Below are 18,649 nucleotides of genomic sequence, written 5' to 3' on the forward strand. Positions count from 1 at the left end.
GGATACATCAACATAGAGAGGGAGATCAAAAATAAATGACAGGACATCTTTAATGTGATGGACTAGCCTAGCGTCTTTTCATCAGTTATAAAAGGGAAGTTTTGGCCTACTAAGTCTCTAGGGAGGACAGTTTAGCTATGAGTGACCTTCGGACCTTGATGTGAAAACAATCTTGATTTCATTTTGCAGTTTTCAGTTTGAACATATTTCAAACCAGAAACCTTGACATTATGCTTAACAATAGAAGTAACCAGAATTTTTGTAATGCTGTATTTCAGGTTTTTCTCTTACCTTTATATATTCATTTTTATGAACATTTAAATCTATATAATGTTTAGACAAATATAATGTCCAACCAGTTTGTCGAATCAAATTTTAGCAATAGTAATAAATATTCCTTTGCAGTCAATTGCAACATGTCTTTGAATTCATTTATCATTATCCATCTGGAATTTATTTAACAGAAGACATAATATACCAGACCTCACTGTAATTCATACATTTATAACATACACACTTACAGCTTCAGTTTAATTATTTTCAAACAAGAATAAGTTAGTTTTATCAAGAAAAATCACATTATTCATTCTCTAGCAACAATATTCCTTCTCTAGTGAATTCATTTTTAATAAGATTGAATCAGTGAAAGATGAACTCTAAAAAAAAAAAGTCTATACATTGTGTTTAACTCTTCCCAATGCTAATTAATATAAAGGAAATGTGATATGAAAAGAGTAAGACGAAAAATTAAACATTTATTATGAAACTATATTTAAAAACGAGGGTAAAAATCATTTGGCTACAGTTTTCATCAATACAACAGAGATGGAGATTTCTAATCAAAATATTTCAGGTAACATTAGAAAGATAATTAAAACTGTTAATCCTCTATTTCATTTGCTCATTCCTGACAATGAATCTTTAAAGAGACTCCTTTTGGAGATTAAGTCTAAATTAGATTCTTTTTTTTTTGCTTTGTTCATTTCATAAATCTGTTTCATCAAAGATCTGTCTTCCTTAATATGAGATCTTAAATTTTCATTAATTACTCATAAGCAAAACATTATTATAAGAGATAAGAGTTAAGCCTACTAATTACTCATGTTATCTTGGATCAAATTTAATTAAAAAATAAAAACAATAAATGCAATATTTTTTTAAGTGATTAAACAACTATCTTCCAAGTCCCAAAATACAGACTGGGAAAAAAATACTTGTTATGACATGACTGATACATTATTGAAATAAGTGAAAAAAAAAGTTGGGTCATAATAATGAGGGAACTTGATGCAGGACAAATAATGACACCAGTATAAATACAGTCCAAATCGATGACATCCAGCTAGATCAGTGGACATACTTGATTATATGGGCTCTCTAAAGCAAAAATGAAGCATGTGAAACCATGATAAAGAGATGAATTGCAAAGACAATAGCACAGTTAGTAAACATGAATAAGACCTGGAACAACAAGAATATTGCAACAAGTAAAAAACACTAAGGATTATGCACTTAATAATAAATGAAAAGTGCTGTATAATGTATGAAGGAGGAAATGTGAGGAAGAGATGTGGAGATGTAGATTGGTTTGTAGGGGTAGGGTGAGTGAAATGTTTTCTTGTTATGTGTGGGTGGAACACACAGGTTGAGGGCTAGCAGATAGCAGTAATACAGTGAGACAGGGTGTGAGGGTAGAAACTCTCACTCCCTAATCCTGTCCTCACGGCCCGGTTCCTCAGTATCATTGCTATCCGGTAGCACACCCACACCCGACTCTATATGCACCCAGGTTTTCGCTACTCACACCCCCACAACTGCACTCTTTAATCACACATCCTTCGCAATATCCTGCCACTTATATTATGACATTCAAACCTCAAGGGTATGCCCTGGCACCTGCCACCATCTATATCTCTCTCTTCCTTTACTCAATCATCCCATTTATATTCTGGTCCTCATTCCTTGTGAGTATACCCAGATTTTTGCCACCATCTCTATCCTGCTGTCTCCCACTCTCTCTCCCCTTCTCCTGCACTTCCCTCAGGTTGGGTAACCATGTATTTCCTTTGTGGTCGCACATCTGTTTCTGTCTTCATTCCTGATATCTCTCTCTCTCTCCCTCTCACTCTCCAATGGGTAACCTTGTACCTCCTCTAAAGCAAGACACCTCTTTCTGTCTCTCTGTCTCACTATAACATTTCATCATCCAACACAAGATCACCCACTCCAATGCCACCTACCCTCTTGAAAGGTTCTTTTTTTCCCTTTGTCTTGCAAGTAATTGTTGACCCTGTCAGTACAGGTACCTTTCATCATCTGACACAAGATCACCTCCTCCAGTGCTCCTTCCTCTCTTGGAAGTTTTTTTTTTTTGTCTTGCAAGTACTTGGTGACCCTGTCAGTGCAGGTGCCCCTTAAAAGCACACAGTCCACAATGTAAAATGGTTCGTGTTCAGAAGGACATCCAGCTGTAAAGAACTTGCCAAAACTGACTTCACCTGTGCTTGTGCCACGTAAAAAGCATTATTCACTTCACCTGTGCCATGTAAGAAGCACTAAGTTTACTCTGCTGAGTGGTTGGTGTTAGGAAGATCATTCAGCTGTAAAAGTCCTGCCAAAATAGTCACAGACGTCTGGTACAGGCATTGTGCCTGGCAGGCTCTTGTGAAAATGACTCACACGTGCTAGTATGGAAGGCAGGCGTTAAATGACAATGAGGATGATGATGTTGTATAAATGTGAGATGCCCCAGCACTTCCATCCTGGAGTTCAGGTGGCCTCCTGGTTCATGTGAGTTCATTACGATGATATATCTTTCTGCCATACACAATTTACATAGCTTTGTCCCATTGTGGTAAGATATACACATACCTATATACATGCATATATATATATATATATATATATATATATATATATATATATATATATATATATATATATATATATATATACACATACTTAAAATTCTTGCTTAATGCTTAAAATTCTTTAAAAATGAAACCAAACCTCCACACCACATTCAGTTGGGACACCCTGTATCACTTATACTTATTTTACAAATCATAATATTTATTGCTTATTTACAGTTTATACAACATTTTCATGAAACTAATTGAGGCATCGAATTTAGAAATATTTTACAGGTTTCATTGTTTATGTTCAATTACTTTGAATATTGATTTTTTGTGTGTCCAATTTCTAATTTTTGTACACAATATCACTTTTATACTTTGACATGTGAGTAGAACTCATGTTTGGAAATCTCATGACATACTTAGATTGTTGAAAAAAAAATCGATAATAGGGCCCCTCCAATGGAGCCTTCTATCTACTACATATTACTAATATTTTATTTAAACAACCCAAGGGAAATAACCCATACCAGCTGCAGTTTTTAGCAAAGGGATCAATATTTGATTCTCATGATCAGCCGACCTAACTCTGCATTTCACTACTCAGTTTTGAACTGCTAAACATTATTATTGCACTTCCTTGATTTGAATCTGGACACCCCAATACTGTTAACCACTCATAAGAATTTGTACCTCTGCTCTTTACTTCTGAGGAATCTGTCTGAAGCTCCAATCCACCTTACCCTCTATACACAACACACTTCTACTTGCTTCCAGTCCAGCATCTCTACAATCTCTCCATGCCTAATTTTCATTACAGAAACATTAATGGTAGTAACTCTATAATTTTGTATCTGAGAGGAAGGAGGGAATTTCTAAAGGTGATTGTTATTTGATATCTATTTTCTCCATCTAAAAGGAAGAGTTGGTGGTGGAATCATTTCATGACTGTCATGGGAATCTGACAAGTGGTTGAATGTCTTCATCTGAGTTCCTCCACCACCATGCACAGCACTAATGCAATAAATGTTAATCCTCTCTAAAGATAATATTATATTTTGATTATATATGCTGCTAGGGACAAATTAATGGTGCATATAATCTAAACTGATATCATGTGACTTGCTTGATAAATAATTAATTCTAAGGCAAGAGATCTGTCTCCAACCATTTTCAACTAATACTTTTTTCTTTTGCAAAAGCTATCTTACTAGCATAATTAGAGCAATCTAAAAACAAGTATTTTCATGTTATAACAGATTTTCTTTCTCTGTTTACATAGGTAATATCTGCTTCCATAGGTAAAGAGAGTTACAACTATGTGACAGTTCAATTGCTCAGTTTTGTTCATTATATACTAAGCTATATGTTCTAAAGCCCCTTAACACTTAATGGCCAAATTCACATAATTGTAAATATATTCCATAAGATATATATTCACTAAAGAAAGTGGTAGAGCACTTCTTAATCAATGAAAGTATCATTAGATATTGTTGCTAAGCACAAATCTTCTCAGGGTATATCTTGACAAAAGACGATCATCTTTATGTTAACTTGAGATACTTGAGATAAGGATAAATCTTCAGTGGTTCTTAATAACCTACTGTTTTATAGGATATGCTAATCCGATTTCAGGATTATTTAGAAAATCTATAACCACAGTATGATTCCAGCAATTCAATCAGCCACCATACTAATTATTATTAGTTTCTTCGGCATACCATATCTGACACAAGATCACCTCCTCCAGATGATTCAAACCCAGAACCTACATCTAGTTTCTTTATAATTATTTTAACACTATACATTGTTTTAACACAAATTCTATAATCTATTAATATCTTACTGTTTCAAACAACTGCAAGTAAATAAAAGCTCCATAACACACTGTGTTTAGAAATTGGAGCTAAGGAGTCAATTATCTCAAAAAAAGATTTTATTGTTATTTCCTGGTTTTATTATCAAACATACAATCATAAATTTATTTTATTTTTTATGGCTTAGATAAATGAGGAAGGTAGTAGCCTCTGAAACTAGTGTGAGAAAATAAGAAAGTTTGGCATGGGTTGGATGGTTTGACTGAGGACTGGCGAGCCAGATGGCTGCACCAGGCTCCAATCTGAAACTCTGCCAGATCAGATTGGAGCCTGGTGCAGCCATCTGGCCTGCCAGTCCTCAGTCAAACCATCCAACCCATGCCAGCATGTAAAGCGGACATTAAACGATGATGATGATGATGATCCTTAGACTGGAAATCAAACTTGAATATCTGCAACAGAGATGACGCTAAAGGATTCAAGGACCAGGTAATGGCTTCTTTAAATCAAGAAGAGGTACATTATATCTAACAGACCTCCATGTAGTTTCCACCAATTTAATTTCATTTGCGAGGCTTGGGTTGACTCAAGGTTATGGTAGAAGACACTTCCGTAAGAGGCAGCACTGTAGCACTAAACTACATGAGTGTAAAGTGATCTTTTTAGCCACACAACCATCTTTCTATCTGTGATTAAAATCAATGAAATAACAGCTGCCAGGTGTTCAAATTACATCCTTAAGGCAAAACGGCCATGGCTGAAATACTGCTGCTCATAGAACTGTTTGATCAGGATTGACCAAGATTTATACAACAACTAAGACAATATTTGAATATTGTTCTTCATACCAATCCATCTGTATTGAAAGTGATCACACCCTGATACAAAAACAGGGAGAAACTTCCTATTTAACAGAATATTTCTATATAACCACAACTGATTTTTTTCTCATTTAATTTTTATTCAAATTTTTGTCAACACTCATTATGTCCAACCTAAAACTATTTACTCAGCACTTATAACCACAAACTCTAAAGATACCAACATCCTCCTTTTAAATGCTTGTTGCCAATCAGTCCTATACCTTTCCACCTTCATCATCACCTTTCCACCATCATTTTGCAGTCATGTACACCTCCTCAGTCATTTTATCTGTCACTGCTCTACTTCTACCCCTTCATCTGCTCACTTGCTCCACTCTTCTGTCCATATGCTCTAAGCAACAACATCAGACATTCTCACCATCTTGCTTCCTCTCTCTGCAAGCTTGAATTCACCTATAATGTAGTTTTGAATATCAATCATCGTAACTAACAGTTCTTAGATTTTCATACCAATACCAAAGTGCAGAAACTCCACCAATTTGCTGGTCAGTCTCTAGTGATTCTCAACTGACAAGCTAGCAAACAAAGACAGCTAGATGCCCTTCCTAACGCCAACCAGCTGTAGGAAGTCATTTCCCAATATTTATGACCATAGATAAGGATAGACATGGAAACAAATTCAAGATAGTGATAGGTTAAAGTATGATAGATTAATTTAAAATTTTGACCTACCTTTACTTTTTATGTTCTGTGTTCTTTGCATCCAGTCCATAATATCATTTTCAAAAGAATTGTTTGGTGCATAAACAATACTCGTGATTTCCTTTTCTGTTATATTACATGGCTCCCATGTTGTAATTTGTGCATAGTTCTCTGAATCAATAATATTTCGAATTCCCATGAGTAATACCATGAAAATACATGGCAAAAGAATTTCAGCTAGGGATAATATATGTTTTCGCTTGATAACAATCCAGTTCTTCCATAAAACTAGAAATATGTTATGCAGTTTTGACATAATGGGAAAGTTTAGCAGACTCCTTTTAACTTCAAGTCATACACTGTGTAAGAGAGAAAATAGAAAGAAACAATTACAAATTTAGTGCAAGGAAAGCTGCTCACATCAGTTCTTTTAAGAAATAGTTTTGACATATTTATCATCTTCATAATTCAATGTCCACTTTTTCCACACTTGCATGGGTCAGATGGAATTTGTTGAAGCAGGTTTTCTACAGCGAGATGCCCTCACTGCTGCCAACAGCCATGTGTTTCAAAGAAAGGTCATATTTCCCCAAAGCTTTTCATGGAAAACTAGAAACAAACAACTTTGCTTATATTACAACGATATTCATTTATAATTACATGATGTCTAGACAAGCACACGTGCACACACACATACACACACGATAAACTTTTTTTAGTCTACCTTTATCAAATCCAGTCACAGGACTTTGGTCAGCCCCAGGCTATAGTGGAAGATATTATCCAAGGTGCAGTGCAGTGGTACTGAACCCAAGACCACATTGTTGGGAAGCAAGCTTCTTAACTACATGGTATGGCTGTGCCTATTACAAAGTAGTAAATCATATACAGAATACATATTGGTACCAATTTAAAGGCAACTAACACACTTGAGAATAAATTTGATAAATATTAGGGAAAGATTCATTCAAACAAAGTTGAAATTTACAGTCTTTATTTATAGAATCTAGTTTGGGGTTCATAAATTCTGTTGGGATCAACTTGTCCTTTCATCTCTCCACAAACAAGAAAATATATAGTAATAATGTGCTAAGTCAAGTAAATGAACTACTATGTTTAATGATGAATAAGTTAACGATTTTACAAATCTCAGAGGTCCATTGGGCTTGTACTTAATTCCAGCTTCTGTAGTACTAAGCAAATGAAGTCACTTACAAGTACTACTGGTAACATGTAGTCTAGTACAACTTGTCTCATGGTCAGGTTGTTGGTGGCTAAACCAGTTCCCCACCAAATCTGCTTCATGAAGAGTTCTAGAACCCCAAAAGGACAAAAACAATACCTGTCAAATGGATAGATAAACCTAATATAAGGTCAAGTCAGTAACCATCTTGCAATAATGTATGGACTTAGAAATCTAGGTTTGTGTCCAGCATGCTGTGAGACAACTGAAAGTGAGGCAGCCTTTAGATATTGTTAAAGCACGTCTCTAAAAGGAAGCACTGTTTTCGCAACCACACTAGTGACATATATCCACTGACTAAAAATCACCCTCTACCTACCTACATTCTTTTAGTGAACCACTAAAAAACAGTCTTATGACCCGAAACTGACACACCTAAATACAATGCACCTGTTTACAAAGTTCAGCATGCATGAATAGATTCTGGACAATAACATAGGCTCAAATTTAATTCAGAAAAATTTCTCCACAACATCAATCCATCACAACATATCCTGAACCCTAATTACCATTCAACTGAATCCCACGTACTTGAGAAAAAAATTTATCTCAGCAGAATATATAAAGCCAAAGTTAAATTAAATGCATCACAGTCTGATGATGATTTAGCTAGCTGAAACTTCAAAGTCACCGACAATATTATTCTTGTTAAAGAATAATAAATATATAGACAGATATATAGTTATGTGGAGAATAGAGAAACAAACACAAGAAGAAGCAAGTCAACTGGGCTAGTTAGCCATTGATTTAATTATGTGGAGGTTATATAATGAGTCATTTACGAACGTTTCGATGTGCCAAATGGTTTGGCAGATCTCTTCAGAATGTTGAGGAGTATGTTAGAGTTCATGGTGTGAGAGTTGCAGTAGAAACAGTTAGTGGATATAGTAATGCATATGGTGGTATAAGAATAGAGTTAGGTAAAGTTAGTCTTACATTTTAGTTGAAGTTGTGTTAGACAGATATATATACATATATATGTGGGTTCTTTTAGCACCACCTTAAAGGGTTTCAGTCAAAGAAATCAACCCCAGGACTTATTTTTTGTAAGTTTAGTACTTATTCTATCAATCTCTTTTGTCAAACCACTAAGTTACGAGGACATAAACCCACCAACACCAAATGTCAAGCAGTGGTGAACAAACAAAGACACTCACTTCAGAAATGTAACTACACATGGCTTGTTGATGATTTTTTCCTTATTTCTCTTTGGACATCCTTCTTTCTAACAAAGAGCAATGCTTGAAACATTAATAACTTTCTCCTTTCACTGAGCATCAGATTAATATCTTGTGCACTTCCTCACATTCGTTTATTTATTTATTTTTTTTCTATTTTTTAATTGTTTCTTCTTTGAATTGACTATATATATATATATATATTTATATAAGGGGCATTACTATAGAATAATGCCACACACTGGACTTCCTGATATATTCTTGTAAAAGATTTTTATCCTTTTTTGAATTTATATATATATATATATACACACGATGGGCTTCTTTCAGTTTCTGTCTGCCAAACCCAATCACAAGGCTTTGATTGGCTTGAGGCTATAGTAGAGGACACTTGCCCAAGGTGCTACACAATGGGACAGAACCTGAAACCATGTGACTGGGAAGCAAACTTCTTACCACATACCCATGCTTGCGTCTACCATATAGCCATACCTCCGCCTAAAGTTGCCAGTAGGTGGCCATGTTAATAAATCCCAATAACCTTCAGATACAAGCTGATTGCTCTACCATTAAGCTAAAAATATATATGCATATATATATATATATATATATATATATATATATATATATATATATGAAAGAAGGTTTGAAAATGCACTTATTTTTTAAAAATATTTATTTACTTAACCGGTTTCACTTTTTTAGAAAAAGATTATCAAAAGTCTTTGAGAATAATAAAAAATGTTAAAAAACAGTTTGAGTATTAAAATGCATATATACATTCTTTGATGATAAAATATATTTAAAGTATAAAGCTTTGTATGAACTTTGTAGTGTTACATACTGATTGTCACACATTCTCTGATATTAAGGTGAAATTGTTAAAAACAGTGTTAAAAACAGTGTATGAAAATACACATATGGAAAAATACATATACATATTCTTATACATATTCTTTGACAATCGAATAAAATTGAGGAGGAACTGACCTGGCCTTTTTCTCTTGTGTATATTGAGGGAATGTTTTACTGTCTTAAGAGACAGTATGACTGGCTAGCTGGGGTGGGAGGGAAGAAGAGTTAAAGAAGATTTTTTATTTTTGGTTGGTCTGTCATGGTTCACTGGTTTTTGGGACTGGTTTTGTGCACATCTCTATGTGTGTGTGTATATATGTGTGTTTGTGTCCGTGTGTGTGTGTGTGTGTGTGTGTGTGTGTGCCGTTTTTATTGGTCCCAGAGTTTATTGTGGAATGTGTATATGAGTGTGTGTTTGAGTGTTTTTTGTGTCGGTGGGGATGTTAGGTGTGTGTACGTGAGACTGTGCGTATATCTCTTTGTCTGAGTGTGTATGTGTTGTTTTGATCGTCCTTGTGGTGTGTGTGTGTGTGAGAGCAACCGTATGTATGTGTGAGGGTGTGTACGTATGTGTGCGTATGTGTGTGTATGTATGTGTGCATCTGTGTGTGTGCGTGGGAGTGTTTTGTGTGAGTGTGGGAGTGTGTGTGTGTCTCTCTGTCTGAGTGGGTGTGTTGTTTTAAATACCTTGTGGTGTGTGTATGTGTGTGTGTGTGTAAGCAAACGTATGTGTGTGATGGTTCATATGTATGTGTACAAAACCAGTCCCAAAAACCAGTGAACCATGACAGAGAATGTGTGACAATCAGTATGTAACACCACAAAGTTCATACAAAGCTTTATACTTTAAATATATTTTATCATCAAAGAATGTATATATGCATTTTAATACTCAAACTGTTTTTTAACATTTTTTATTATTCTCAAAGACTTTTGATAATCTTTTTCTAAAAAAGTGAAACCGGTTAAGTAAATAAATATTTTTTAAAAAATAAGTGCATTTTCAAACCTTCTTTCATATATATTTCCACTCGTACGGTATTCCACAACTTTACTTTATTATATATATATATATATATATATATATATATATATATATATATATATATATATATATATATAGGTGCAGTTGTTGTAGTGTGTTAAAATACTTGCTTCTCAACCACATGATTCCGAATTCAGTCCCACTGCATGGCACCTTGGACAAACCCTATTCAAAGCATATACTAATTTGAGCCATGAACCACTAAGTCCACTCTGATGAGTGGTTGGTGCTATGAAGGGCATCCAACTGTAAAATTCCTGCCAAAACAGACACAGAAGTTTGGCGCAATCTTCTGCCTGGTCAGCTTTTGTCAAACCATCCCACCCATGCCAGCATGGAAGGTGCACATTAAACAATGATATTATAATAATAATGTATATATATATATAAATATATATATATGTATATAAATATATATATACATATATATATGTGTGTGTGTGTATATATATGTATATATATGTATATATATAACAAAACAAAAAATATATATATCATCATCATCATCATCATCGTTTAACGTCCGCTTTCCATGCTAGCATGGGTTGGACGATTTGACTGAGGACTGGTGAAACCGGATGGCAACACCAGGCTCCAGTCTGATTTGGCAGAGTTTCTACAGCTGGATGCCCTTCCTAACGCCAACCACTCAGAGAGTGTAGTGGGTGCTTTTACGTGTCACCCGCACGAAAACGGCCACGCTCGAAATGGTGTCTTTTATGTGCCACCCGCACAAGCCAGTCCAGGGGCACTGGCAACGATCTCGCTCGAAAATCCTACAGGAGCCAGTCAGGCGGTACTGGCAACGGCCACGCTCAAAATGGTGCATCTCATGTGCCACCCGCACAAGAACCAGTCCAGGGGCACTGGCAACGATCTTACTTGGCTTGCCGGGTCTTCTCACGCACAGCCCATTTCCAAAGGTCTCGGTCCGTAGTCATCGCCTCGGTGAGGCCCAATGTACGAAGGTCTTGCCTCACCACCTCAGCCCAGGTCTTCCTGGGCCTACCTCTTCCACGGGTGTGTGTGTGTGTGTGTACATATATATGTGTGTATGTATATATATGTGTGTGTGTGTATACATATATATATGTGTGTATGAATATATATATATGTGTGTGTGTGTGTAAATATATATATATGTGTGTGTTTATACATATATATATATGTGTGTATGCATATATATATATGTGTGTGTGTATATATATATGTATGTACACATATATATATATGTGTGTGTGTGTGTGTGTAGGGTCTTCCATACTTTTTTAATTTATACCCATCGTATGTTGACATTAGAGAATATTTTTGACTGTGATCAAATTGACAAGGAACACTATGCGCAATTAATATCCAATACCAAACAATCATAATCTCCATATTTAAGCTGCATTAAACTTTGGCAAGCTTACCATTACCTATTCTGAGTTAGTGTAAAGGTAATGTTCCATTTCCTCTCATCTATTTGTAAATTTCTTTGTTTATCTACCAATGCGTTGTTTCACTTTAAGGATGCGTAATTTACTCATCCATTATGGTATTTCGACTGTTGTCCATTGTTTCAAATATGTTTTAGCATTGAGGTTCTAGCTTTTTTTTAAACAATCACATATGATTCATCCCAAAGTATCAACCTTTAAATAAGAGTTTTGCTACCACTAGCAAAAGCTATATGTATCTTTCAGAAAGCTCCATACCAATTTTACTTTATGCACAGGCTCTGTGGGAAGACAGAATAATGGGGCTTTTGTTAGCTTATAATAGAATTGATAGTGGAGGTGCAATGGCCCAGTGGTTAGGGCAGCGGACTTCGATTCCCAGACCGGGCGTTGTGAGTGTTTATTGAGCGAAAACACCTAAAGCTCCACGAGGCTCCAGCAGGGGATGATGGCAAACTTTCTCTCACTCTTACTTCCTGTTTCTGTTGTGCCTGTAATTCAAAGGGTCAGCCTTGTCACACTGTGTCACGTTGAATATCCCGGAGAACTACGTTAAGGGTACACATGTCTGTGGGGTGCTCAGCCACTTGCACGTTAATTTCACGAGCAGGCTGTTCTGTTGATCGGATCAACTGGTACCCTCGGCGTCGTAAGCGACGGAGTGCCAACAATAGAATTGACAATCACTTAGTATACTAAAACCCATTTTCCTTTTCCAGATAATACAAGCATACCATCTAAAAAGAGAGCACAAACTGGCAGAAAGTCTTCTGCAGCGACAAGGCAGGCTAAGGACACTGAGGACCAGAGGTCCTGTAGACTGTTGAAAAGAGCTGCCACTGCTAGAGCTGCAAGTACACCAGAGCAGCATGAAACCTATTGAGTGCATGCTGCTGATGCAACGGCCACAGAAACCTCACAAAAGAGTGCTATTCGTCGGGCATGTAACACTGCATCCACTTTTGCAGTGCGGTTGGTAGATGACGATAACCATTGAACGATGAGACTTCAGTCTGATGTTCACTGGAAGGCTCTAGCCCATGGTTATTGGAAGCCATTGAGTAGTCGATGGGCATCAAAGGCACTCAACTACGATCCTGCTGAAGACTACGCCACTCATCGAAAGACTGTTACAGGGGATATGTCTGTAATATGTCCTTTTTGCAAGGCCCTGAAGTGGGTTGGAGAATTCAGTAGCTTATGTTGCTCAAACAGAAAGGTTTGCTTGCCTGACCTACAAAATATTTCTCAGCTTTTCCTCTTTTTACTCCTAGGTCAACACCCTGATTCGCAGCAATTTATACACAAAATTCGCGCTTATAACTGTCTTCCAGATGACAAGTTTTGCTCATCAACCATTCATGAAGACTCCTATATACCAAAGTTCAAAATTCATCGCCAAACCTATCATCTGATAGGCTCTATTCTTTCCCTCAACAACACTGAACATCGATTCCTTCAAATTTACTTTATGGGAGATACCACTGAGCAAATGGCTCACTGAGCTCAGGTGGCACCTGGAACAAAGTGAAAAAATACCACCAAAGTAACTTAAACCATCCAAAGGATGGGTGCGTTTGCTAGTGTGAATATATATATATATATATATATATATATATATATATATGTGTGTGTAACAATTAGAAAATGGAGGATAATATGCTGAACCCAACTACTTGTAGACGGTGTATCCCGTTGAATTCATTAATTTAATTCATAGCAAAAGTGACAAAAAAAGGAAGAAAAGAAAAAGGAAGAAAAGAAAAAGGAAGAAAAGAAAAAGGAAGAAAGAACCAAAGCACAGGTGTCTATGGCAGACTATGTTATTTTGCCAACATGGTTTACATATAGAAGTACAAAGTACATAATGAATTAGAGGATGAACAGAAGTTTAATCTTACAGCTGTTTCGGCCTAGTTTTAGCAAGCCCCATTCTATCTGAATATTCCTTTCCGGAGTGATTATCGGATGACATTTTGAAATGGGGTTACATGCCCGAACCTCTAGGCCTCTTCAGAGATTCACAGAGGGTTACATACAAATGTAGAGCAAGAGGTAAAAACAGAGGTGTGGTAGAGACCAGAAGAAAAACAACAGCAAAAATAAGATAGAAATAGAAATAAAAAATAAAATTGAAATCAAAATATAAATAAAAATAAAAATAAAAATAAGGGTACAGCAGGAAAAAAATAATAATAATAATAATAATAAAGAATTCATAAATGAAGGTATAGCATGTGGGACATGCAAAAATATAAAAAAGATATATGTCAAAAAACCCTTAAAAATACAAGGCACCCAAAAAGCCTACAAACATTATAGATAGGTCGCTATAGGCACTCCAATGCACATCTATATGTGTGGGTTCATGTGCACAGCCTTACTCGGATGTCCCCTTACTCTCATGTGTGCATGTGCGTATGTGGATGTGGATATCTATATGGATGTATGTATATGTATATGTGTATGTATATATATGTATATATATATATATATATATATATGTGTATATATGTGTATGTATATGTATATGTGTGTGTATGCATGTATAAGTATGTGTGTGTGTGTGTACATCTATTTGTGTGTGTGTGTGTGTATTTATGTATGTGTATATGTATAGGTGAGTATGTAGGTAGGTATGTAGTTGTGTACATACGGATGTAATGATAGTTGGCCACACAGTTGTGTATGTATGAATAAGTATGGGTATATGTGAGGGAACCTAATGTGTATAAGGATGTATATCTGGATATGTATAGACGAGAATGTATTTATCCTCATTGTTACTGTTGTGGCTATAGAATTAAGAGATGTGTGGCTGCGCGCATACATATGTATATACATATACGCACTCATGAGCGTGAGTACGGGGGGGGGGATATACATAGCACGCGTGTGGGGGGGAGGGGTGCGCAGGCAGGCTAGCATCTTGACTGGCCAGTGGCTATCCAACCGTAGCTAAGCATAGGCAGTTTAAAACAATAGTTGCCCAATTGGAAGGAGGAAGTTAATGATAGTATTTAACCCTCCCCCATTAGCAGCAGAATGGTAGAGCCGTTGGAAGAGGCAACAGGATATCTTACACCGCTAAGTTTGAAAGTTTGGCATATTATTGTTGTTGTTGTTATTGTTGTTGTTGTTGTCACCATCATCATCACCATCACTGTTATTGCTACTAGAACATTAATAACTTGTATAAAATGAACTTCTACATAGAACCTTCCAATATATACAGAAATGGCACACACACACACTCAACAAAACTTCCTTTCTAAAAAACACTTACAGCTTTCTAGACACGGCTAATAGAGCTGATACCACAAACAACGTATGTGGTGGAATGTTTGCTTATAAAAACTTGTATATGCACACATGAGAGTAAGGGGACATCCGAGTAAGGCTGTGCACACGAACCCACACATATAGATGTGCATTGGAGTGCCTATAGCGACCTATCTATAATGTTTGTAGGCTTTTTGGGTGCCTTGTATTTTTAAGGGTTTTTTGACATATATCTTTTTTATATTTTTGCATGTCCCACATGCTATACCTTCATTTATGTATTCTTTATTATTATTATTATTATTCTTTTTTTTCCTGCTGTACCCTTATTTTTATTTTTATTTATATTTTGATTTCAATTTTATTTTTTATTTCTATTTCTATCTTATTTTTGCTGTTGTTTTTCTTCTGGTCTCTACCACACCTCCGTTTTTACCTCTTGCTCTACATTTGTATGTAACCCTCTGTGAATCTCTGAAGAGGCCTAGAGGTTCGGGCATGTAACCCCATTTCAAAATGTCATCCGATAATCACTCCGGAAAGGAATATTCAGATAGAATGGGGCTTGCTAAAACTAGGCCGAAACAGCTGTAAGATTAAACTTCTGTTCATCCTCTAATTCCTTATGTACTTTGTACTTCTATATGTAAACCATGTTGGCAAAATAACATAGTCTGCCATAGACACCTGTGCTTTGGTTCTTTCTTCCTTTTTCTTTTCTTCCTTTTTTTGTCACTTTTGCTATGAATTAAATTAATGAATTCAACAGGATACACCGTCTACAAGTAGTTGGGTTCAGCATATTATCCTCCATTTTCTAATTGTTACACAAATTTTGGGTAAAACCTCCACTTTTACCCGCTCCCATTGATTGCACCTAGTATAGCACTAGTGTAGCAATAATTGGGTACCCTCCCAGCAGTATACTGGATAGATACTATCCCTTAGTGGGTTGAACCCCCAACCCCTAACTCTCTCACGTTATATATATATATATATATATATATATATATATATATATATATATATATATATATATATATGTGTGTATGTATATATATATATATGTATGTATATATATATATATGTATGTATATATATATATATGTGTGTGTGTGTGTGTGTGTGTGTGTGTGTGTGTGTGTGTGTGTGTGTGTGTGTGTGTGTGTGTGTGTGTGTGTGTGTGTATATATATATATGTATGTATATAGATCATTACCAGTGTTGCCTGACTGGCCTTCGTGCCGGTGGCACGTAGAAGCACCCACTACATCTCGGAGTGGTTGGCGTTAGGAAGGGCATCCAGCTGTAGAAACTCTGCCAGATTAGATTGGAGCCTGGTGCAGCCATGTGGCTCACCAGTCCCCAGTCAAACTGTCCAACCCATGCTAGCATGGAAAGCAGACGTTAAACGATGATGATGATGATATATATGTACACACGCACACATGCACAACAGACTTCTTTTTTACCCATAAAGCTTTGGTCACATTAGAGCCATAGTAGAAAATGTTTACTCAAGGTACACAGTGTAGGTCTGAACCCAAGACCACATGCTTGCGAAGCAAGTTTCTTAACCACACAGCTACACTTGTGCCTATTTGAATATTTTATCAATATGTTTAATTCTGAGCTATAACAACAATTTATATAACAAATAATTGTTTCAGTAAAGATGTTAAACAAAAGCACCTAAACAGAACTGACAACCAACAAACTGGCATGTTAAAACCAAATTTTATAATCAATTATTTTCCATATTCTCAGAATTAAGACATATTCTTTATCCTGTATGCAATTTGCAGTTTTCTTTCAAAGAAGTCCCACTGAATAAATATTTGACAGATGTCATTTTTCACTTCAAGTCAAAATACAACTACAAAGTTCTTATCAACAAAGACATTATTAAAAATATTTCTTTTTTCTTCAAGATTTTCATTGACATCAGTTTCCTCTATTCAACTGAAAGAAACAATTTCATAACCCCACCTGTTTATTTTCCAAAAACTATTCTAGTTATTCTTTCCCATTTGTAATCTGTGAGCTCATCTGAGAACAAAAGTTCACATGAAACTATGTCAGATGAAAGCAGTGAAAACTGATTTCTTTTAGCTTTCCATTCACTTCTTCATCATCATCATTTAACATCCGTTTTTCCATGCTGGCATGAGTTGAGTGATTTGACAGAAGCTGGCAAGCCAGAGGACTGTGTTATGCTTTATTTCTGCTTTGGGATGGCCTCTATGACTGGATGGCCTTCCTAATGCCAACCACTTTACATAGCACCAGCTTTGATAGGGTCACCAGGTAACTTGTAACACAAAAACCTCTCAACTAGCAGGGGGTAGTGAATTTAGAGAGCTTCTAGGGCATTTGAGAAAAATCAATTTCCTATTTATCTGTAGTTTTTATGGTTCCAATGCATCTTCCATACACAAACATTACTTTCCATGTTAAGCTTCTTGTGATTCCACTGCACCTCCTGTGTGTCCATAGCTCGTCCTGGGTACACCATATAGAATTCCTTTCCTACATACTGGAGGGAAGTTGTGAAAGAGGAAGACCCTATACACACATACAAATACAGTGTGCTTCTTGTAGTTACTATCTATCAAATTCACTCACATGGCTTTGGTTGGCTTGAGACTAATACAGGAAAAAGCTTTTCCAAGGTACCACATAGTAACACTGAACCCCAAACATGAGGTTGGAAAGCAAACTTCTAAACAATAATGATTAAAAGCAACTGTTGCCAAGAAAAGAACCTTAAATAAGTAAAATACTTAAATTTAACCATGGACAATGATTTTCCACTGTTACTGCACATACTGTACGCATAGAAGCTATAGCTATTCAACAAAAAATGAAAGGGAGTTCAATGCTTCTGGAATTCTGTAATGCGAACTTTAAAAAGCCAATCTTATGGGAAACAAGGCAAGCAGACAGTTGAGACTACCAAATCCCAGTTTCATGAGGAGGATTAAGATCATCATGATAAATTAGAATTGAGAATAAGGAAAACTAGAAAAAAATGAAAAGTAGGAGGAGGCATGGAACTTTTGGTCAGCATAAGATGACGCTTATCTATACTGAATCAATGGGCTTCTTTCTACATGTTCACTCAAACTGCTTGAAAACTCTCCTTAAAACTCATCCCATTACTTTGGGAAAAAATGTGGCTGTGTGGTAAGTAGCTTGCTTACCAACCACATGGTTCTGGGTTCAGTCCCACTGCGTGGCACCTTGGGCAAGTGTCTTAGCGGTTTGGCAAAAAGAGACCGATAGAATAAGTACTAGGCTTACAAAGAATAAGTCCTGGGGTCGATTTGCTCAACTAAAAGGCGGTACCCCAGCATGGCCGCAGTCAAATGACTGAAACAAGTAAAAGAGTAATGGTGGTCCCAAGTTT

The 18,649-nt window shown here is 36.1% G+C and overlaps 1 protein-coding gene across 4 annotated transcripts in view; it reads right to left on the reverse strand.

The window, feature by feature from the left end:
- Positions 1–18,649, reverse strand: part of LOC106875803 (phospholipid-transporting ATPase ABCA3) — a 114,102-nt gene that overhangs the window by 62,094 nt on the left and 33,359 nt on the right. For all 4 annotated transcript variants that reach the window (XM_052968181.2, XM_089352934.1, XM_089352932.1 and 1 more), the window contains exon 2: positions 6,229–6,557. In XM_052968181.2, coding sequence (XP_052824141.1) covers positions 6,229–6,514 — 286 coding nt within the window. In that variant the 5' untranslated portion in view covers positions 6,515–6,557. The remainder of the gene's footprint in view (positions 1–6,228; positions 6,558–18,649) is intronic.

Source organism: Octopus bimaculoides, chromosome 5 (genome assembly GCF_046866305.1).
Source record: "Octopus bimaculoides isolate indiv1 chromosome 5, ASM4686630v1, whole genome shotgun sequence".
Classification (NCBI taxonomy): Eukaryota; Metazoa; Mollusca; class Cephalopoda; order Octopoda; family Octopodidae; genus Octopus; species Octopus bimaculoides.